The sequence below is a fragment of the Patella vulgata genome, chromosome 1, assembly GCF_932274485.2.
Source record: "Patella vulgata chromosome 1, xgPatVulg1.2, whole genome shotgun sequence".
NCBI classification, from domain to species: domain Eukaryota; kingdom Metazoa; phylum Mollusca; class Gastropoda; family Patellidae; genus Patella; species Patella vulgata.
This window is the reverse complement of record NC_065879.2, coordinates 92,423,692-92,442,336: the sequence shown is the minus strand read 5'-3', so window position 1 is coordinate 92,442,336 and position 18,645 is coordinate 92,423,692. Positions and strand designations below refer to the sequence as shown.

General features: G+C 38.7%; 2 protein-coding genes across 3 annotated transcripts in view; both read left to right on the top strand.

The window, feature by feature from the left end:
- Positions 1 to 12,664, top strand: part of LOC126817014 (cadherin EGF LAG seven-pass G-type receptor 1) — a 29,620-nt gene extending 16,956 nt beyond the window's left edge. For both annotated transcript variants that reach the window (XM_050543828.1, XM_056099633.1), the window contains 7 exons: positions 187 to 380; positions 1,028 to 1,631; positions 2,806 to 2,931; positions 5,265 to 5,377; positions 5,961 to 6,070; positions 7,340 to 7,396; positions 8,590 to 12,664. In XM_050543828.1, the coding sequence (XP_050399785.1) occupies positions 187 to 380; positions 1,028 to 1,631; positions 2,806 to 2,931; positions 5,265 to 5,377; positions 5,961 to 6,070; positions 7,340 to 7,396; positions 8,590 to 8,653 (1,268 nt within the window). In that variant the 3' untranslated portion in view covers positions 8,654 to 12,664. The remainder of the gene's footprint in view (positions 1 to 186; positions 381 to 1,027; positions 1,632 to 2,805; positions 2,932 to 5,264; positions 5,378 to 5,960; positions 6,071 to 7,339; positions 7,397 to 8,589) is intronic.
- Positions 12,665 to 13,643: 979 nt separating this feature from the next.
- LOC126817059 (zinc finger protein 629) lies at positions 13,644 to 18,280 on the top strand. Its single transcript, XM_050543850.2, has 3 exons — positions 13,644 to 13,788; positions 14,763 to 16,578; positions 16,993 to 18,280. Exons 2-3 carry the CDS (start codon positions 15,064 to 15,066, stop codon positions 18,055 to 18,057), a joined length of 2,580 nt encoding a protein of 859 aa, XP_050399807.1. The 5' UTR covers positions 13,644 to 13,788; positions 14,763 to 15,063; the 3' UTR covers positions 18,058 to 18,280.
- The last annotated feature ends 365 nt before the right edge of the window (positions 18,281 to 18,645 follow it).

The window sequence follows — 18,645 nt, the reverse complement described above, 5'->3', positions numbered from 1 at the left end:
ACCCTTTTACATTTCAGATGATGTAATATTAATTACAAATGGAGGGATGTTAAGCTATATAATTGTATTTCAGTGGATGTAATATAAATTACAAACGGCGGAATGCTACGCTATGTAATATTCTTACTTCATATTGTCTAATATCAATTACAAAGTGTTTTAAACTATGTAATATTTGTATTTCAGATGGTGTAATATCAATTACAAATGGAAGTATATTGAACTATGAAACATTTGAACAAACTATAAATCTGGAGATTACAGCTTTTGATGGTGTTTTGTTCTCTAATGTATCAATTCTGACGGTCAAGCTACAAGATGTTAACGAGCCGCCGACTTTTACCCAAACTCAATACAACATTACAGTCGATGAAGGAAAAGTATGTATATTTTGTTTTCTATTTGAACTAAGGCAGCTACAGTGACTCAGTGAGTAAGACTTTGATTCGCTAATCGGGGGGTCCTATGTTCGTCCTAGTGTAAAAGAAACCTTGGTGGTTGGAATGCGAGGAACAACCGGCGAAAGCGCGTGGTCCTGGCAAATTATACCTCATAACATACACCCATCTTATTTATCATTCGGTGTAGAAAAGTAGGGCCTTAAACCCCATAGCATAACAAATATTAATAAACTTACTATTTAAGTGGTTTTTGTTTTAAAGCGAGAATTTCATATTTTCTAAGAAAGTCAAAACATAATTATTTCTATGTCTTTTGCTCAATAGGTTGTCAACTTATAGGCATTATTTCCCACACTTAAAATTCATTGACACTGGAAATAATAACACAATTACCCCCCTTGTTTTCCTATTCCCCCAATGGAATAGCTATCTTCAAACGTTTGAATTTGATATTTTTGCCAATTTATAGGATTAATAGGATTATTCTTTAACAAGGTAGGACTGTTTATAGATACCATCTATTTTAATACATTTTAAAAATATGACTTAAAAATATGAAATTGCAACTTTAAGCCAAATTCTCAATGTTTCTCGTTCGTTTCATGCTATTTATGTTTCTATTCCAGACTGGACAATCTGTTGTGTCAAGTTTATCACAACTTGCCTCGGATCCAGACATAAACGACACTGTGGTGTTTTCATTGGCCAATATCGCCAGTGGTGTTTCTATTGACCAATCATTGGGGCGTATTACATTTAGTATGGATTACCCATCGACGTCACCAAACCCAGCAGTGTTTATGGTAATAGCTACTGATTCAGGAGGACTGTCTAGCTCAGCAACCGTTACCGTGACGATCGTTAACATTATGAATACGACAACATCTGTTAATGAAGCGTCTACTGAAACCACAACTAGAGTCCTGGACGAGACCACCGTTACCATGACGATCGTTAACATTATGAATACGACAACATCTGTTAATGAAGCGTCTACTGAAACCACAACTAGAGGCCAGGACGACACCACACTATCCACGAAGACCACCTCGGACGTTTCTCCTCAAAACAGAGCCCCACAATTCACCAATTTACCCCAGACTATCACACTACTATCAGATACACCTGCTGGAACTGTCATCTTCACCATAGAAACGTCTGACCCGGATGTAAATGATGTTATAACAGTAAAGATGGCGACTGATGCTGCTTTTAATTTTGATACTAATAGTATGTTGACCTTTGAACTTTTAATTTTTTTAAATAATAGCTGCTCCTCCCCGCAGTATTTTAATTGATTACATAATAGCTGCTCCCCATGCTTTTTTTTAATGAAATTTAACACTGTATAAACCATCCAAGAACTTGCGCTCCGGTGATAAAAGCTTGCCTCATGTTCCTACACTAAAAACTAAAACTGGAGACCGGACGGACCTTTATTTACACCTCTGCAAAAGTGTGGAATGAGCTACCTAGTCACGTAAAAAAAAACTCTACTGATGTTGTTGTTTTTAAAAACCTCGTGGGTTTTCTCCGGGTTCAACGGTTTCCTCCCACTGCTAAAGACTCCTACGCGCAAGCGAATTATTGAAATAAAACTTAAACCATATGTTAGTCCCGAAATGACCTAGTTTGTGTCGAGTGGACGTTAAACCCCATTTCTCTCTCCCCCCCCCCCCTCTCTCTCTCCCTCTCGTTTTTAAAAAGAATCTTAAAATTGAACTGTTTAAACGTGCTTTTAAACTATGAACATGTTGACATTTTACTTATTTAATGTTTTAAGTTAAATGTATTTTAATGTTTTAAGTTAAATGTATTTTAATGTTTGAAGTTAAATGTATTTTAATGTTTTAAGTTAAATGTATTTTAATGTTTTAAGTTAAATGTATTTTAATGTTTTAAGTTAAATGTATTTTAATTATAAAGATCACCTAGGAGTAGGGTATAAGCTGGAACATTCAGTGCCATATAAACTGATTATTATTATTATTGTAATTTGGGAGTTGCCTCAGAAAATAGGGATGTTTATTCTAGACAGCGAAGGAGGCGAACTAATCAGGGCACTAGAAAAAGCTTTACAAAAGTAGGTAGAAACACCACTGTCCCCCCATCCCCATAGCACACTGCCCCCCACCTATAGCACACTGCCCCCCCCCCCCCCACACACACTCATAGCACACTGCCCCCCCACACCCACATAGCACACTGACACCCCCCTCCACTAACCCACCCACCCATAGCACACTGACACCCCCCACACACACACACACACACACACCCATAGCACACTGGATGGCATAAACCCGTCTTTAATAGCCAGTGTGGTGCAGCAACATAGGACATTAAACCACATATTATTTCATGAACAAATTGCTTGAATGATGTATTTATATTTATATTTCAGGTTATACAGTATCAGTAAGTAATGGAGCGATGTTAACATCTAATGCAACATATAGACTACTGTTTACAGTTACAGATGGGCAATATACAGGCTCATCTACTCTAACAGTTCAAATATACTTAACAGGTAATATACACAATATCAGCTAACATATACACAATAATATACACAGTCCACCATGTAATATACACAGTCCACCATGTAATATACACAGTCCACCATGTATTATACACAGTCCACCAGCAATGCACACAGTCCATCATATTGTAAACATGCAATATACACAGTCCATCATATTGTAAACATGTAATATGCACAGTCCATCATATTGTAAACATGTAATATACACAGTCCACCATATTGTTAACATGCAATATACACAGTCCATCATATTGTAAACATGTATTATACACAGTATCATCTAACATATACACAGTCCATCATATTGTAAACATGTAATATACACAGTCCATCATGTAATATACACAGTCCATCATATATACACAGTCTACCATATTGTAAACATGTATTATACACAGTATCATCTAACATATACACAGTCCATCATATTGTAAACATGTAAAATACACAGTCCATCATGTAATATACACAGTCCATCATATATACACAGTCTACCATATTGTAAACATGTATTATACACAGTATCATCTAACATATACACAGTCCATCATATTGTAAACATGTAAAATACACAGTCCATCATGTAATATACACAGTCCATCATATATACACAGTCTACCATATTGTAAACATGTATTATACACAGTATCATCTAACATATACACAGTCCATCATATTGTAAACATGTAATATACACAGTCCATCATGTAATATACACAGTCCATCATATTGTAAACATGTATTATACACAGTATCATCTAACATATACACAGTCCATCATATTGTAAACATGTAAAATACACAGTCCGCTTAAGTGTTAACATCAAACTCTAAAGTTCACCTCTCGTTAGATCCACAGCAGCTGTATATAAACAACTATGGACCGTATATATGGACACAGTACACCATACGTTGGTCTGGCTACCTCATTATCGATTGAATGTAGTTCCTTTGATTTATTATATCCCCCGATTTTTGTTGGCATCTTTCACGACAGAGTTAAAAAGTTTGGTTAGGTTGAAGTGTAGGGTGGGCAGCTACATGTTTAATAGTATGCTACTTTCAGTTTGTATATCTCAGGATTTCCATGGTGATCAGTATTTTTTAAAATAGTTCTATGGTGAATCTCACGCGAGCTCAATAAATGAGAGCAGGTGATCCAGTTCAGACCTGTCTGTTAGTATCCAATTCACGTCCTGTTGACTTTGACTATGTCACCAGCATGTCACCGAAATAAAATCAAATTGGGTTTAGTCTCCTACTGCTCTGCTTCGACTGGTGTAGTGAAAATGAAACGTTGTCTGGCGTTCTATTGTTCCACTCCAACTGGGGTAATAAAGATGAAACGGGGGTTTAACGTCCTACTGTTTTGATCCAAATTGGCTAATGGATAGGAAACTAGGCTTAATTTCCTGTTCTGCGCCGATTGGGCTGTTGAAAACGAAATGGGGTTTAACGTCCTGGGCCCTTAATCACGAAAACTTAAACTAAGATACAATCGAAATTTTAAGAAATACTGCAATTCGATTGGCTGACCAGTAAAATCAGTTTGCATATATCCAATTTGCATATTGGTCAGCCAATCGAATTGCAGTATTTCTTAAAATTTCGATTGTATCTTAGTTTAAGTTTTCGTGAATAAGGGCCCTGTTTTGCGCCTACTTGTCTGCTGGAGACTAGGCTACGAGTCTTTAAATTATTATCCGAATTATTTAGCCAACTGTTAGGTTGTAGTCCCGATCTCTGCAAATGTAGTGGGGTTTTAACATTCTACTGTTCTCCGCCGACTGGGCTAATGAAGACGGTTCTTGTTAACCATTTTATAAACTAATGGTCCAACACATTTATCAAACAGAATTCCGTGTATTTCAAATATCTCAAGCTGACGTATTAATGGTGGTTGAATAAAATGGGTTGTAATTCCATGAGGGAGCCAGGGAAGTTCGGTCCGTAAGTCGCTGGTTCGCTCCGTGGTCGATTCCGGTGATGGCCGAGAAAATTCATTGGGATTTTCCGGCAGGCCCCCCCCCACTCCCCTTGTCAGTGGTGCAGGACAGAGGGCCTGTCAAGGGACAACGTATAGTCGTTCGGGTGGCCCGCACATAAAAGTATCTTTGGCAGTTGAATTCGACAAAAGAGTGTGCCCCTTAGCGCCGCAGTCCTAGCACAATTTCCCTCATAGCGCACTGTATGGCGTATGCCCGTCTTCATTAGCCCAGTTGGGGCAGTACAATAGGACGTTAAACACCATTTCATTTCATTTTCATTTGTTAATTCCATTAATGGCCGTGCTTTAATTGATCTGTTTTATTTGAAAGGAGATCGTGTTACTGATAAACCTACGGCTGAATCTACAACACCTAACGACGTAGGAGCAACAGGAGCAACAGGAGCAACAGTAAAACCCAATCCAGAAGGAGCTGAACCATTAGTAAGCATCACAAAATATACATTTTTCATACCCAATTAGTCAAATCTTTGAATTTATAAAATTAGTCAAATCTTTGAATTTATAAAATTAATAAAATCTTCGAATTTATAAAATTAATAAAATCTTCGAATTTATAAAATTAGCAATATCTTCGAATTTATAAAATTAGTTAAATCTTTGATGGAGTTCTTGATCATCTACAAACTTAGTGAGTCTTACAATCTTGTCTCAAATACACAGTTTGAAAACTAATTTTTACATAGGTAAGCTCACCCCCTACCTCAAGCCCCTACCTTTAGTATCAGGGGCTACATATTATAGACCCCCTACCGGAATCCCCCACCTTTAGTTTAAATACGACGTAGTCCACTGATAATTTACGTTGGATAGGTTGGTCCAGACGGGTAGGACGGTAAACCCCATTTCAGACTGTGTATTTAAGTTCATTTTATGTTTGTGCGTTGTCAGTTGTAATTATACTAGTATATTATATGTTCAGTTCACCAGACCGTGGGTTATATCAGTATATTATATGTTTCAGTTCACCAGACCGTGGGTTATAATAGTATATTATATGTTTCAGTTCAACAGACCGTGGGTTATATCAGCTATAGTAGTTGTAGCTATAATTGTACCATCATTAACCATACTAGTGATATGTATTATATGTCGGAGACGAAACACAGCAGACAAGTAAGTAATCCACTAGTGTTTGTATTATTAATGGATTTCAGGAGAACGGCACAACGCAACAATACAAATGATACTGGAACAAGGCACAATTCGCTACGTGTTTCTGAGAAACGGGAAGCAAAATATTTATTCGGAAGTTGCCATTATCATTGTTCTTTTATATGTATATTGTCACGAACGATCTAAAAGGCAGTTGGCAGCATAGGCGTGGGGGGCAATCTCAATTGAGGGTGGGGGGCTGGGGCTATTTGCCGAAAATTTTCTTTGTCACCCGAATTTTCAGAATGTTTTTACGCGAGGTCTTAAGTATTATAGTATTCAATATGTAAACCGTGAGAGATTTAATTTTACAATTATATTTCTATGATATATGGTCTCATTCTCTGATGTTTGTGCCCGAAAAATGGACGGTTCATCGCATCTGCAGGACATACTAGACCATGTTGTGAACCTACCCAATGAAATCACCAGAAAGACAAAACTGGTTATAGGGCACCATCAAGTACCAGCAAAGAAAGGACTGTCCCCAACACAGACACGTGCCGACATGGTCTCCACTTTATGGAATGATTCCCCTTCCTTTTCCATAGTAAAGACCTTGGTTGTGGAATTTAAGCGTGGCAGAAAGAACCTTGTCGATGACCCGCGTCCTGGAAGACCATCAACAGCAACCATTCAAGAAAACATTACCCGGGTTGCATGACATGGTGATGGCTGATCGATGATTGACCACTTGACATATTACCAGTGTTGTGGATATATCTCATGAGAGGGTTGGGCACATTATCTCCAAGGAGTTAGGAATTGCAAAAGTTTCTGCAAGAGGAGTACCAATGCTCTTGACTGCGGATAACAAACGTGTCAGATTCCTGAGGTCCTGTCACAATCTGCGCCTTTTTGAATCAGATCATGATAATTTTTCGGCCAAATTTGTAACCATGGAATTCCACCTGTTTTCAAATGAGAGCACGTTTAACGTACACTCGACACAGACTAGGTCATTTCGTGACTAACATATTGTTTAACTTATTTCCATAATTCGCTTGTGTGTAGGGGTCTTTAGCAGTGGGAGGAAATCGTAGGGCCGGAGAAAACCCCACAAGGTTAAACAGGTGACCCTACCCCTTGTCACGTATAGGCGAGGAATCGACACCACGCCCCTTTACTCAATGTCAAATCTTTTGAAAATTCCCCCCCTCCCCCGAACCAGAGGAGTAGTTGATGAGAATATAACAGGAAACTGTTATCAAATTAAACTCTATTTTACAGGGATGAATATTCAGATGACCAATCTATGAAAACTCTACCGATGTCCTTCTATCCCAGGTGAGTCTCTACTTATGTCCTTCTATCCCGGGTAAGTCTCTATCGATGTCCTTCTATCCCGGGTAAGTCTCTATCGATGTCCTTCTATCCCGGGTGAGTTTCTATCGATGTCCTTCTATCCCGGGTGAGTTTCTACTTATGTCCTTCTATCCCGGGTGAGTTTCTACCGATGTCCTTCTATCCCGGTTGAGTCTGTCGATGTCTTTGAATCCCGGGTGAGTCTCTGTCGATGTCCTTCTATCCCGGGTGAGTCTCTATCGGTGTCCTTCTATCCTGGGTGAGTCTCTATCGGGTTCTTTCTACCCATTCGGGTCTTTATTATTGTCATTTACCATTTTAATACACCTTGTGTTGCTACGCATCTGTTGTTACTATGGTGATCTGTCGGCTTTGTTGTATATATTACCGTCCTGAGATTGTCCGTATTTATAGTTTGTTTCCTTCAGGAAGTGCACTGACGGGGGTCAGCTTTACTTTGGAAGATGCCAATTGTAGACCGATAGGGGAGGTTCGGGAATTTTCCGATGTCCACAATGGCCGCTTTATATAAATGAGTATTTTGGTGAATACCAACTCTTACCCTTTCTGGAAGACTGAACTTGGATTCAATTGACCTTTTACTCCTCCTCAACTGTAGGTCACATCGTGTATCTGTCAACTGCCTAAGATGAGGGGTAAAGTAAACAAAACCAAATAAAACAATGTTTCACATTTTTATGGTCTGTATGGATTCGGATTCCGGTTTCAGTGAATAGGGGTCACTGTGGCAAAGTGAGTAAGACGCTGACTCGCTAGGCTGGAGGTCGCTCGTTCATCGGGATTTTTCGACGTGGTTCCCCCTTGTCAGTGGTGCAGGACGGAGGGCCTGACAAGGACAGCTGTCTAGTCATTCGGACGAGGCAAAAATCCGAGGTCCCGTGTATACATTGGCATGTACTAGTACGTAAAAGATTCCTTGGCAGCTAGAATTCGATATAAGGTTGGCCGTAGTGCCACTGCCTGCAGGGGCCAAATTTCCCTTATAGCACACTGTATGCCGTATTCATTAGCGCAATCGGAGCAGAACAGTAGGACGTAAAACCCCATTTCATTTCATTTTATTTTTAGTGAATAATTTAACTTTATTAGAGGGAGATAACCCTAATCCCAGTTTATCGAGAACACCCAATTAACCACTTGTGTTTTTATTTCAGCTATCATCCTGAACGGGAACCCGTACCAATTAGTTTTGATAATGCTGTCTACTACGCCAAGTAACCACATCGCTTAAACACCCATCCATATTTACATCATGGCCTGAATTCCCACTTGGGCATTTTCTGGTTGGTTGGGACATTACTGGGTCAAACATCGGCCGCTGGGTCCCCCCTTCTAAAATAATCACTAAAAATCACATTCTTTTGCACAGGCTTTTATTTATGGGTATGTAATGTTATCATTTAGACTTTTATGTAGATTTAAATCTAATATAATTCAATTTATATTTTTGTAAAGCGCCTCTGAGCATTGCTCAATGATGGAAGATGGGCGCCCTAAAAATATAAGCAATTTATTTATGACTAGTAAGAAAATTAGTAGATACAGGACGCCTAGGCCAGCTACATATGGCCCTTGGGGACAGGGCTTGATCAATCATTAAACAAAATAAGCACGTGATTAGGGCACTATGGTAATGGGGGCACCACAGAATGTCTGCTTTGTTACATGGCAAAATTGATTTAGAATTAATTTTCAATCAGTTTTTCATTGTTTTGTCTTTTCCTAAAGTTAGCTGTTTTCTCCCAATTAATGATGATGTGTTAGTGTATAAATTCCAAGAAAAACTCAATATCACGTGCTAAGCGGTTGTTTGTGCTTTATTATTGTTTATGTTTTAAATTATATATGTATCATGGCACCGAAATCATTTAACCCCTGTTGGTCTTATTCCGGCCCTATATTGGCAGTGCATGTAATAATCTTAGGGTCTGTAATCCGTCCAATTACAATCATTCCGACATCTGGATCCACGATATCATGGGAGATAACTCCTTTTTATAACATTTCGTTCGTTCGTTTCTGGAGTTTAACGTTCACTTCCACCGGGGGTGATATCGTATAGACATGAGTGGATTCCTGTATTGATAACATTCAATAATGAGCAGATCACTGACTTAATAATATCAATGTATACGCTTCCGCGACCATAGAACTTTGCCGGGCGCATGCTCGCCGGGTGGTGCAAATAACATTCAACCTCATTTCATTTCAGAACACATTCAATATGGTCAAAACAGATCTATTTCTAAGGTTACCTCAAGATTTCGTCAGCGTCGCTGAGATGTAAATAAGGCTAGGGACCTAGCTCTAACACTCACCCTAACCCCAACCTACAATCTCTCCAACAGTCACGTGCACCAACCCATGGACCTTGTTATAAGGTCCACGGCCAAACTTTGTTTACATCTCAGCGACCTTAAACGGGCCCTAATAGATTTAGCCCATTTATTAGGGATATACACGATTGACCGTTTAGGAATTTCGGGTCAGGGCGCAGGGGCCGACAGAATAAGAAATCTCTCAACCAATCACAACAGCCCCAACCTTTCCGTTGTGTTTAATTACGTCACCACGCTACCCAGTTGTCGAGACTTAGGGGATGTTCGATCGTTGGTCCGGAACGTCCTGAATTGACAGAACTACAATCGAGTGACGCCGAATTCAGTCCTGTCAGCCCCGACAAATATTATGTTTCAGCTGTCATGGTTGATTGATATATTATCTTATGCATTCGTTGGCTGTGTTGTAGCTCGAAATCTAGTCGTTCGGATGGGACGAAAAACCGAGGTCCCGTGTACACATCGGCGTGCACGTAAAAGATCCCTTGGCAGTTGGAATTCGATATAAGAGTAGGCCGTAGCGCCGCTGCCCGGGCAAAATTTTCCTCATATCACACTGTATGGTGTATGCCCGTCTTCATTAGCCCAGGTTAGGAGCAGAACAGTAGGACGTTAAACCCAATTTCATTTCATTTCATTTCCAAAACTTTTAGGATTGAGAAAATCCAGTTCTGGAACGTCCAATCGAGCATCCCCAATACTGTGACAGGACTGAATTCCAGTTCACTAGATTGTAATTCAGAACTTTCCGGCCTAACAATCGATCATATCGATAATATTTTAGACATATTCCCTGGTCTGGATCGGGGGGGTTGGGATGGCCTAGTGGTCTAGAGTGCCGCGCTTCGACCTCTGGCTGGCCGGTCACCTCTGGCTTGCGGCTGTGGTTTCGAGCCCTGGTGTGAGCGAATGTGGCATGGAGATAGGGGCGCCTTCTCAACCTCGTGGGTTTCCTCCGGGCACTCCGGTTTCCTCCCACTGCTAAAGACCTCTACGCGCAAGCGAATTATTGAAATAAAATTAAACCATATGTTAGTCCCGAAATGACCTGGTTGTGCCGAGTGGACGTTAAACCCCATCTCTCTCTCTCTCTCTTTGTTCTGGCAATCTGACTAAAATACAGATCTATATTTCGTTTCGTTTTTTATACCTTCGATGACCTACACTACACGAAGATCACACCGATCCGCAGTGAATATTTGCTTGGCCGCGACAATCACTGATAAGGATGACATTGATGCGGCTTAATGAGCTAGAAATATTAACTTTTTTCCTGCGACAAATTAAATTCTAAAACATTTTTTGTATATATTGGAAAAATAAATAAAGGCGTTTGACGTATTTGTAGTTAAAAATTATTTCCGATTTAGTGTAAATGGGTATTAAAATGACTAAAATGCAGCATTCTCTCCGAAGCAGTTATGTCTTATGTAAACAATGCACGCACCATTCAGCCAATGATTCACACCGCGTGCTGTGACAGCACGTGTTAAGGCAGTCATCTATGACAGAGATTTTATACGAGACTCGTAATTCTCTGTGAAACAGATTGCACGAAGATATGACCGGTTGTAGTGGAGGATCGTGTCAGAGGTCATAAAGGTTTGACCCCATGACATCAGACATTTGATTAACCAATCAGCATTGATGTTTCTAATGGATTACCCACAGTTCCGCACCTCACGCCAAAAACTCGCCGTAATAGGCCGTTTCATTGGCTAATCAATCACATCAACCAGAAAGCGTTTTATATAAGAACTCTTCCAGATCCTAGTGTAGTGTAAAGACAAGTAAAACGAAATTTTGAACTATAAAAACGAAACGAAATAGGATCTGTGTTTTAACCAGATTGTTGTTCTGGCTTTAAATGTTATATTAAACTGTTAATTCGACATTCTGATAATCAACTCTCTAAACCATCTGATGGTCGTCATTTTGAATGGATTAGAACACGCTCGCCGTTTAATAATTTAACTATAAAATGGATAATCGAGACTTTGTTTATTTGACAACCGAGACTGCAAACTCTCATATCTTGGCCCAGAATCAAGTAATTTTAATGAAATGTTTAATATATTCATTTGTTAATTGTATATTTTAAAACTGTTATAGCAAGAACGGTTGGTTCTCTATCTAATTTTTACATAATGCATCTTTACTTGGTACATGATTTTTATTTTTAAATTTTATGATTTTATTTTTTTTAATTTAATGAATGTTTTTGTCTATCCAATTCTTACATAATGCATCTTTATGCGGTATATGTTGGGGTTTTCTTTTTGTAAATTTTATGAATTTTTTTTATGTAATTTTTAAAACTTTAAAAAATGTTTTGTACATTTGTAATAAAACAATCATAAATGTTTTTGTAAGTAATATTCGCAAATCTTATCGGAGAGTTTTGGTGGTGTCGATTTCCCGCTTGTACGTGATAAGGAGTCCAGCCTCGGGCGTTGTCTCCGCGTTCTCCGGGTTCCTCCCACTGCTACAAGACCCCTACGCGCTAGTGAATTATTGAAATAAAATTGAACCACATGTTTGTCTCGAAATTTTCTCGGGATTTTCCGACGTGGTTTCAACTTGCCGTAGCGAAGAACAGTATCTAGTCTTTCGGATGGACCAAAAACCGTATACGCATTGCCATGCACGTAACAGAACCCTTAAGAGTTTGACTTCCAAATAAAAGTAGGGAAAATTTCCCTTGCTGCATGGTGTATGTCCGTCTTCATTAGCTAGGATGTTTAACCCCGTTTTATTTCCCACTGGTCTGGTTTCGGGTTGATCTTAAAGGAGCTAAATCGCTAATATTTTGGACCTAGAAATTGGCACAAATGAGTCGCAACACATATAATAATGTAATATGAATTCATATAAACTGTTTTACATTCAATCTTTTCCGTTTTATTGTGAATTATCATCAGTTATGTTCGACGAAATACGCCAGAAGTCTCAACCGCAAGTCAGTTTCTAGCGTCTGGTTATTGCAGTCAACACCGATTTTATTTATTGCGCATGCTCTCCGAATAAGAATATGATATCACCGTTTGACATGACTTGTGGAATATGTCTAGCCTCATTATTTGAGCACCTTTTTACAAATGGCGCTGAAACGCATTATGGTACACGATTCGTGTACCAATGGTAAAATGTTTATTTTGTTTTAAATATTGGATATCAGAAGCCCATCTTTTCCAGGTAAGACCACAACACCAATGCTGATTTAAATTGCAAAAAAAAAATCGTGTTTTCAATGTCGAAGATTTTGGATGATATTGAGTTACGGAATTAGCTACTTTAAGGTTTTATACTACACTGGCCTTACCCAAAAACAAATTAACATGACTGACAATTATACGAGGCTTCGATAACTCGATGTATTATGTCAATATAAGTAACGCCATATAATATGATGAAGTATTCCAATATAAGTAACGTCATACAATCTGATGAAGTATTCCAAGAGAAGCAACGTCAGATAATCTGATGGAATATGTCAATAGAAGTAACGCCATTTAATCCCAGATTCTTGTGACGCTATTAAATCTAAAATGTGATATTAGGCGAAGAAATGCCAACATTTTGTAAAATTAGATAACACTTTACATTTTTACAACGGACTTGACAGACGCCGCTACAGTATTGGAGCTATGTAATTTCCTAACGATGGTGTTTATTTTGAATTTCGACTCAAGGCGCATCATATAATATATCATTAAATATGATTTCTGTTGACACAATTCAGTCGTCCAGTGAATTCATTACAATTTGCTGGAATTATTTGATTGTGGGTTACTCGGGTATGTTTAATTCGTGTCCAAATATCATTACAAATATCAGCCGGACGTGACGCATTCTCTTAAGATGGCTGCCGTATTTCGAAGGAAACAAATGGCTGTAGAATGTAAATTATATATAAGTTTATCCGAAACTAGGAAAAATCACGAATTTCCCTGATTTTGAACTGATAAGGACAAAAAATAAACAACCGACTGTTGTCATAAAACAGTATTTTTGGTAAGTCAGCCCAAATAAGTCATTTCAAACTGACGGCGGCTCAGTTAGAAATCGTTCCATACCATGACTGATGTCTTCCGTTTTACTCCAGCCACAGTAGCAGACCGTCCTAAGGCCTTCCTTTCAGCAATTTTTGTAGTCATTTGATTACAAAAATGTTACTGGCCTATAACTCCCTTAATTTCCAATTAAACTGACCCCAAACTGTATTGTACATAGCTTAACATATAATGGGCCGACATATAATAACCAATTCCCATTGATTGATTGAAATATAGATGAAATCTTACCCTATAATACTCTATAATTATATGATTTGAATAAACCCAACTGCTATGCAAAATTTATGTTCATTTTAAAATGACCGTCAAACCAGAATCATGTGTGTCATGTTACTCGAAAATACAGACAAAAACTGTTTTGTGTAAGATAAGATTGACTCTTGGTGCATTTAAAGCTAAGCTAAAAACATTTCTTGATTCCAGAGGTGTTTCATAGCTCAATAGAGAAAACTTTAACAAGGGCAGTAGTACCATTACACTATACTGTTATACCATTTTAAAATCATTACATTGGTTATCCATAGAAACCCGCCGGATAACATTCAAGATTCTAACATTGGTTTATATGTGTCAACATGATCTTTCCCCATCTTACCTCACGGACCTCATTCAATCATATCAACCAAATCGACCGCTTTGTTCACAAAATAACCATCCATTGGTTGCGCCGCAAGCTAAACTGAAATCCTATGAGGATAAGCCTTCAGTGTCTGTCGATTGCGTTTGTGGAATAACTTAACATTAGCTGTGTTCAAATCCGAAATCAAAACTCATTTGTTTGTTAGTTATCAGGATTAGCTATTATCTTCCATGCACTTAGAGCATGCAATATGGATGGAGTGAGCACAATCATAAAGGTACATATTATTATATTATATTGAGACTGACAAGGCTTGTCTTATCTACTTTCAGATACTTCTTCCATCTGGTGTCAACTCTACTCCTTCTATCTGGTGTCAACTCTACTCATTCCATCTGGCATCGACTCTACTCTTTCCATCTGGTGTCAACGCTACTCCTTCCTTCTGGTGTCAACGTTACTCTTTCCATCTGGTGTCAACGCTACTCCTTCCTTCTGGTGTCAACGTTACTCCTTCCATCTGGTGTCAACGCTACTCATTCCATCTGGTGTCAACTCTACTCCTTCCATCTGGTGTCAACTCTACTCCTTCCATCTGGTGTCAACTCTACTCCTATTAAAGAAGGATAAAAGATGGCTACCTTCAGCTCCAGATGTTGCAACATCTGTCATGGGATTATTGGTAGGAAATCTTACCGAATCATATCTTCACAAACAGTCAAAGAATTTGACGAGGTTATAGCTGAAATAGGAATGGAACTGACCCGAGAGAATATGTACGCATGTGTCACATGTCTGTGTAAAATAAAAAGAATTCAACATTTTGATGAGATTTTAAAGTTAGATATGATTAGAAAACAGAGGTCCGCAGTCGTTGAGACTTTGAGAAAAATACATCTAGAGAATAAGGATAAAGCGCCCCCTAAAACTACGAATACACCACCTCAGCAGATATGTGTTTATCGATCAAAACCACCTCCAAACACATTTATTCAATCTCAAGTTCCAGGATTCAGGGATATTTTACCATTCCCTGGGTCACAGAACAAAACCTCGGGTGATACGATCAACCCTGATCCATCATTGGTTCCCTTAGACACGATTAACCCCAATCAATCATTGGTTGAACCTGTACCAGTCGGTGTAACTTACGTTAACAATACAACGACCAGTTGTCCAAATAATTTACATGGTTCGGCAAACTGCAATATATTGTTTACAATTCCACCATCCTGCTCTCAGAAACCAGAATCTGTTGAAATGAATGCATCAAACCATAACCCGCTATCAAGGAATGTAACACTGGTTGTTCAAAGCTCCCAGTCTAACAGTACAGGAAGTTCTACTTTCAATTTATCAAACAATAACCCACTATCAAGGAATCCAGCACTGGTTGTTCAAACCTCCCAGTCTAACAGTACAGGAAGTTCTACTTCCAATTTATCAAATCGATCTTCCAGTGGAAATCAAGAAATCCCAGTGCCGGTTGCTTTAACTGTCAATAAAAGTTTAAATGTATCAAGTTCAAGTTTATCGAGTTCATCCACCACCATTCCTTTCCTTCTTAAAGCCACAGTATTAAAACAGAATTCGTTCGGACAGCTAAGTTCATCTGAGATTTCTGTTCCACCCCCCTCAACAGTCAATCTTCCAACACGGACATCGAACAGACAATCTGTTCTACAAACATTTATTAAACAAGAGACAGATTTGCCAAATGACGATGCAGATATAAAAATCATTGGACTGGGACTAGAAGCTGATATAAAGCAAGAGATCCAGTCAGAAGATGATGATGATAATCAGGTGGAAACACAGGTACTATCTGTTCCTGCAGGCCCAGAAGGTAGAAAGACACAGGTACCATCCATTCCCACAGGCCCAGAAGGTATAAAGACACAGGTACCATCTGTGACAGAAGGCCCAGAAGATATAAAGACACAGGTAACGTCTGTGACAGTAGGCCCAGGTGGTATAAAGACACAGGTACCATCCATTCCCACAGGCCCAGAAGGTATAAAGACACAGGTACCATCTATTCCTGCAGGCCCAGGAGGTATAAAGAAAGATATAGGAACCGATAATACTCTCCGGCTAGACACTGAGTTAAGTGAATCTGACGATGATAAAATCAATAAACATGTCAAGGTAAGTTGAAACACCACGAAATTTACTAGAAATCTCTTTTTCCACAAGCGGGGGTTGGATAGGCGAATGGTTAGCACGTGCGCTCTGTATCCGAAGGTCTGCCATTGAGTCAACTGGCGTGGTTCGATTCCCTGGTTGTATGTGGCAAGGAGTAGGGTCACCTGTCCAACCTTGTGGGTTTTCTTCGGGTCCTCCGGTTTCCTCCCCTACATGCAAGCGAATTATCGAAATATAAATTGAACCATGTATTAGTCCCGAAATGACCTAGTTTGTGTCGAGTGGACGTTAAACCCCTTTTATATATTACAGGAAACTAATGATGTTATAACTTTTATATATTACAGGAAACTAATGAAGTTATAACTTTTATATATTACAGGAAACTAATGATATTATAACATATATATTTTACAGGAAACTGACGATGTAACAGTAATGAAATTACATCAGTGTGTTGTATGTGATGAGATTTTTCAACAACTTGATGATTTAGAACAACACAATAAAATACATGTTAAAGATGAGGAAACTGATGTTGATGATAAACAGGACGATAAAAATGAACACATGTGTAATTTATGTGATGGAAAATTTGAGTCAGTCCATGATCTAGAGAAACATTGTAAGATACACGAAGAAAACGTCCGAGCTGGCGATGATATTCCTAACCAATGTGGTAGAAAGCAAGAAATAAGTCAGAGCTCAAAGTCTTACAATATCAATTCATTGCCATGTGACAAAAATAAAAGTCTAGTTGTTGACAAACGCTATAAATGTAATGAATGTACGAAATCATTTAATACGCGAGACCATCTTCAGAGACATGTCAGAATTCATACCGGTGAACGACCGTTTAAATGTGATGTGTGTGGTAAATCATTTAATAACCGCAGTAATCTCAAGGCTCATGGTATAACTCATACCGGTGAAAAACGTTACGAATGTCATTTCTGTGGCAAATCTTTTTTTTACAACAGTTGTCTGCGTAAACATTTACGGACGCATACGGGAGAAAAGCTGTATAAGTGTCATGTTTGCGAGGTAGCCTATAGTCGAAACAGTCGTCTGATCGAACACAGAAAAATTCACACCGGAGCAGGAGAGAAAGCTCACAAGTGTGGGGTTTGTGAGAAGACATTTATTCATAATGGACTTCTCAGGATACACATGGAGACTCACGAGGTTTTAAATACGTGTGAAGTTTGCGGTAAGACGTTTAGAGGTAATCTCGACAGACATATGAGAACTCACGAACCTAAAGACAAGAACACCCAGACTCATCCATGCGAACTCTGTTTTAAGTTATTCTCCAGACGGCAACTTTTACGCAATCATATGAAAACTCATAACCCTAACAACCCTTATAAATGTGATATCTGTCATGTTTCGTTCGGTAGAATGAGTCACCTTCATCAACACGTCATGAACCATACGGAACGAGAGAGAGACCATACATACGGAAATAAAATAGAGGTTTAAAGTCAGTTGCGGAACAAATGTTTCCGATTCATCGAAAACTCCATTAAATTATTTATTTTAAGTCATAGGGGAAAGTGGTAGGCCACATTTAAATGTGGTTTCAAGTAGCTAACTCAGTATCATCCAAAGTCTTCCACATTGAAAACACAAATTATTTGTTAATTTATATCATCAATGATGTTGTTATCCAATATTTAAGACAAAATAAACATTTTACCATTGATACACGAATTGTGTACAATTATGCATTTCAGCGCCATTTGTAACAAGGGACTCGAAAAATGAGTCTAGACATATTCCACAGTCATGTCAAACGTTGATGCCATTTTCTTATCGGGGGAACATGCGCAATAAATACTATCGGTGTAGACTGGAATAACGATACGCTAGAGACTGCTATTCGATTGCTATTTCGCGGAACATAAACGGATTTGAAATTAGAGTAAAAACAGAAACGATTGAATGTAAATCGGGTTATAAACATTCATATTACATTATTATATGCATTGTCAATTTCTAGGTCCCAAATATTAGTGACTAGCAGGATACCCGGCTTCGCTCGGGGGTCATAACTCCGAAACCGGAAGT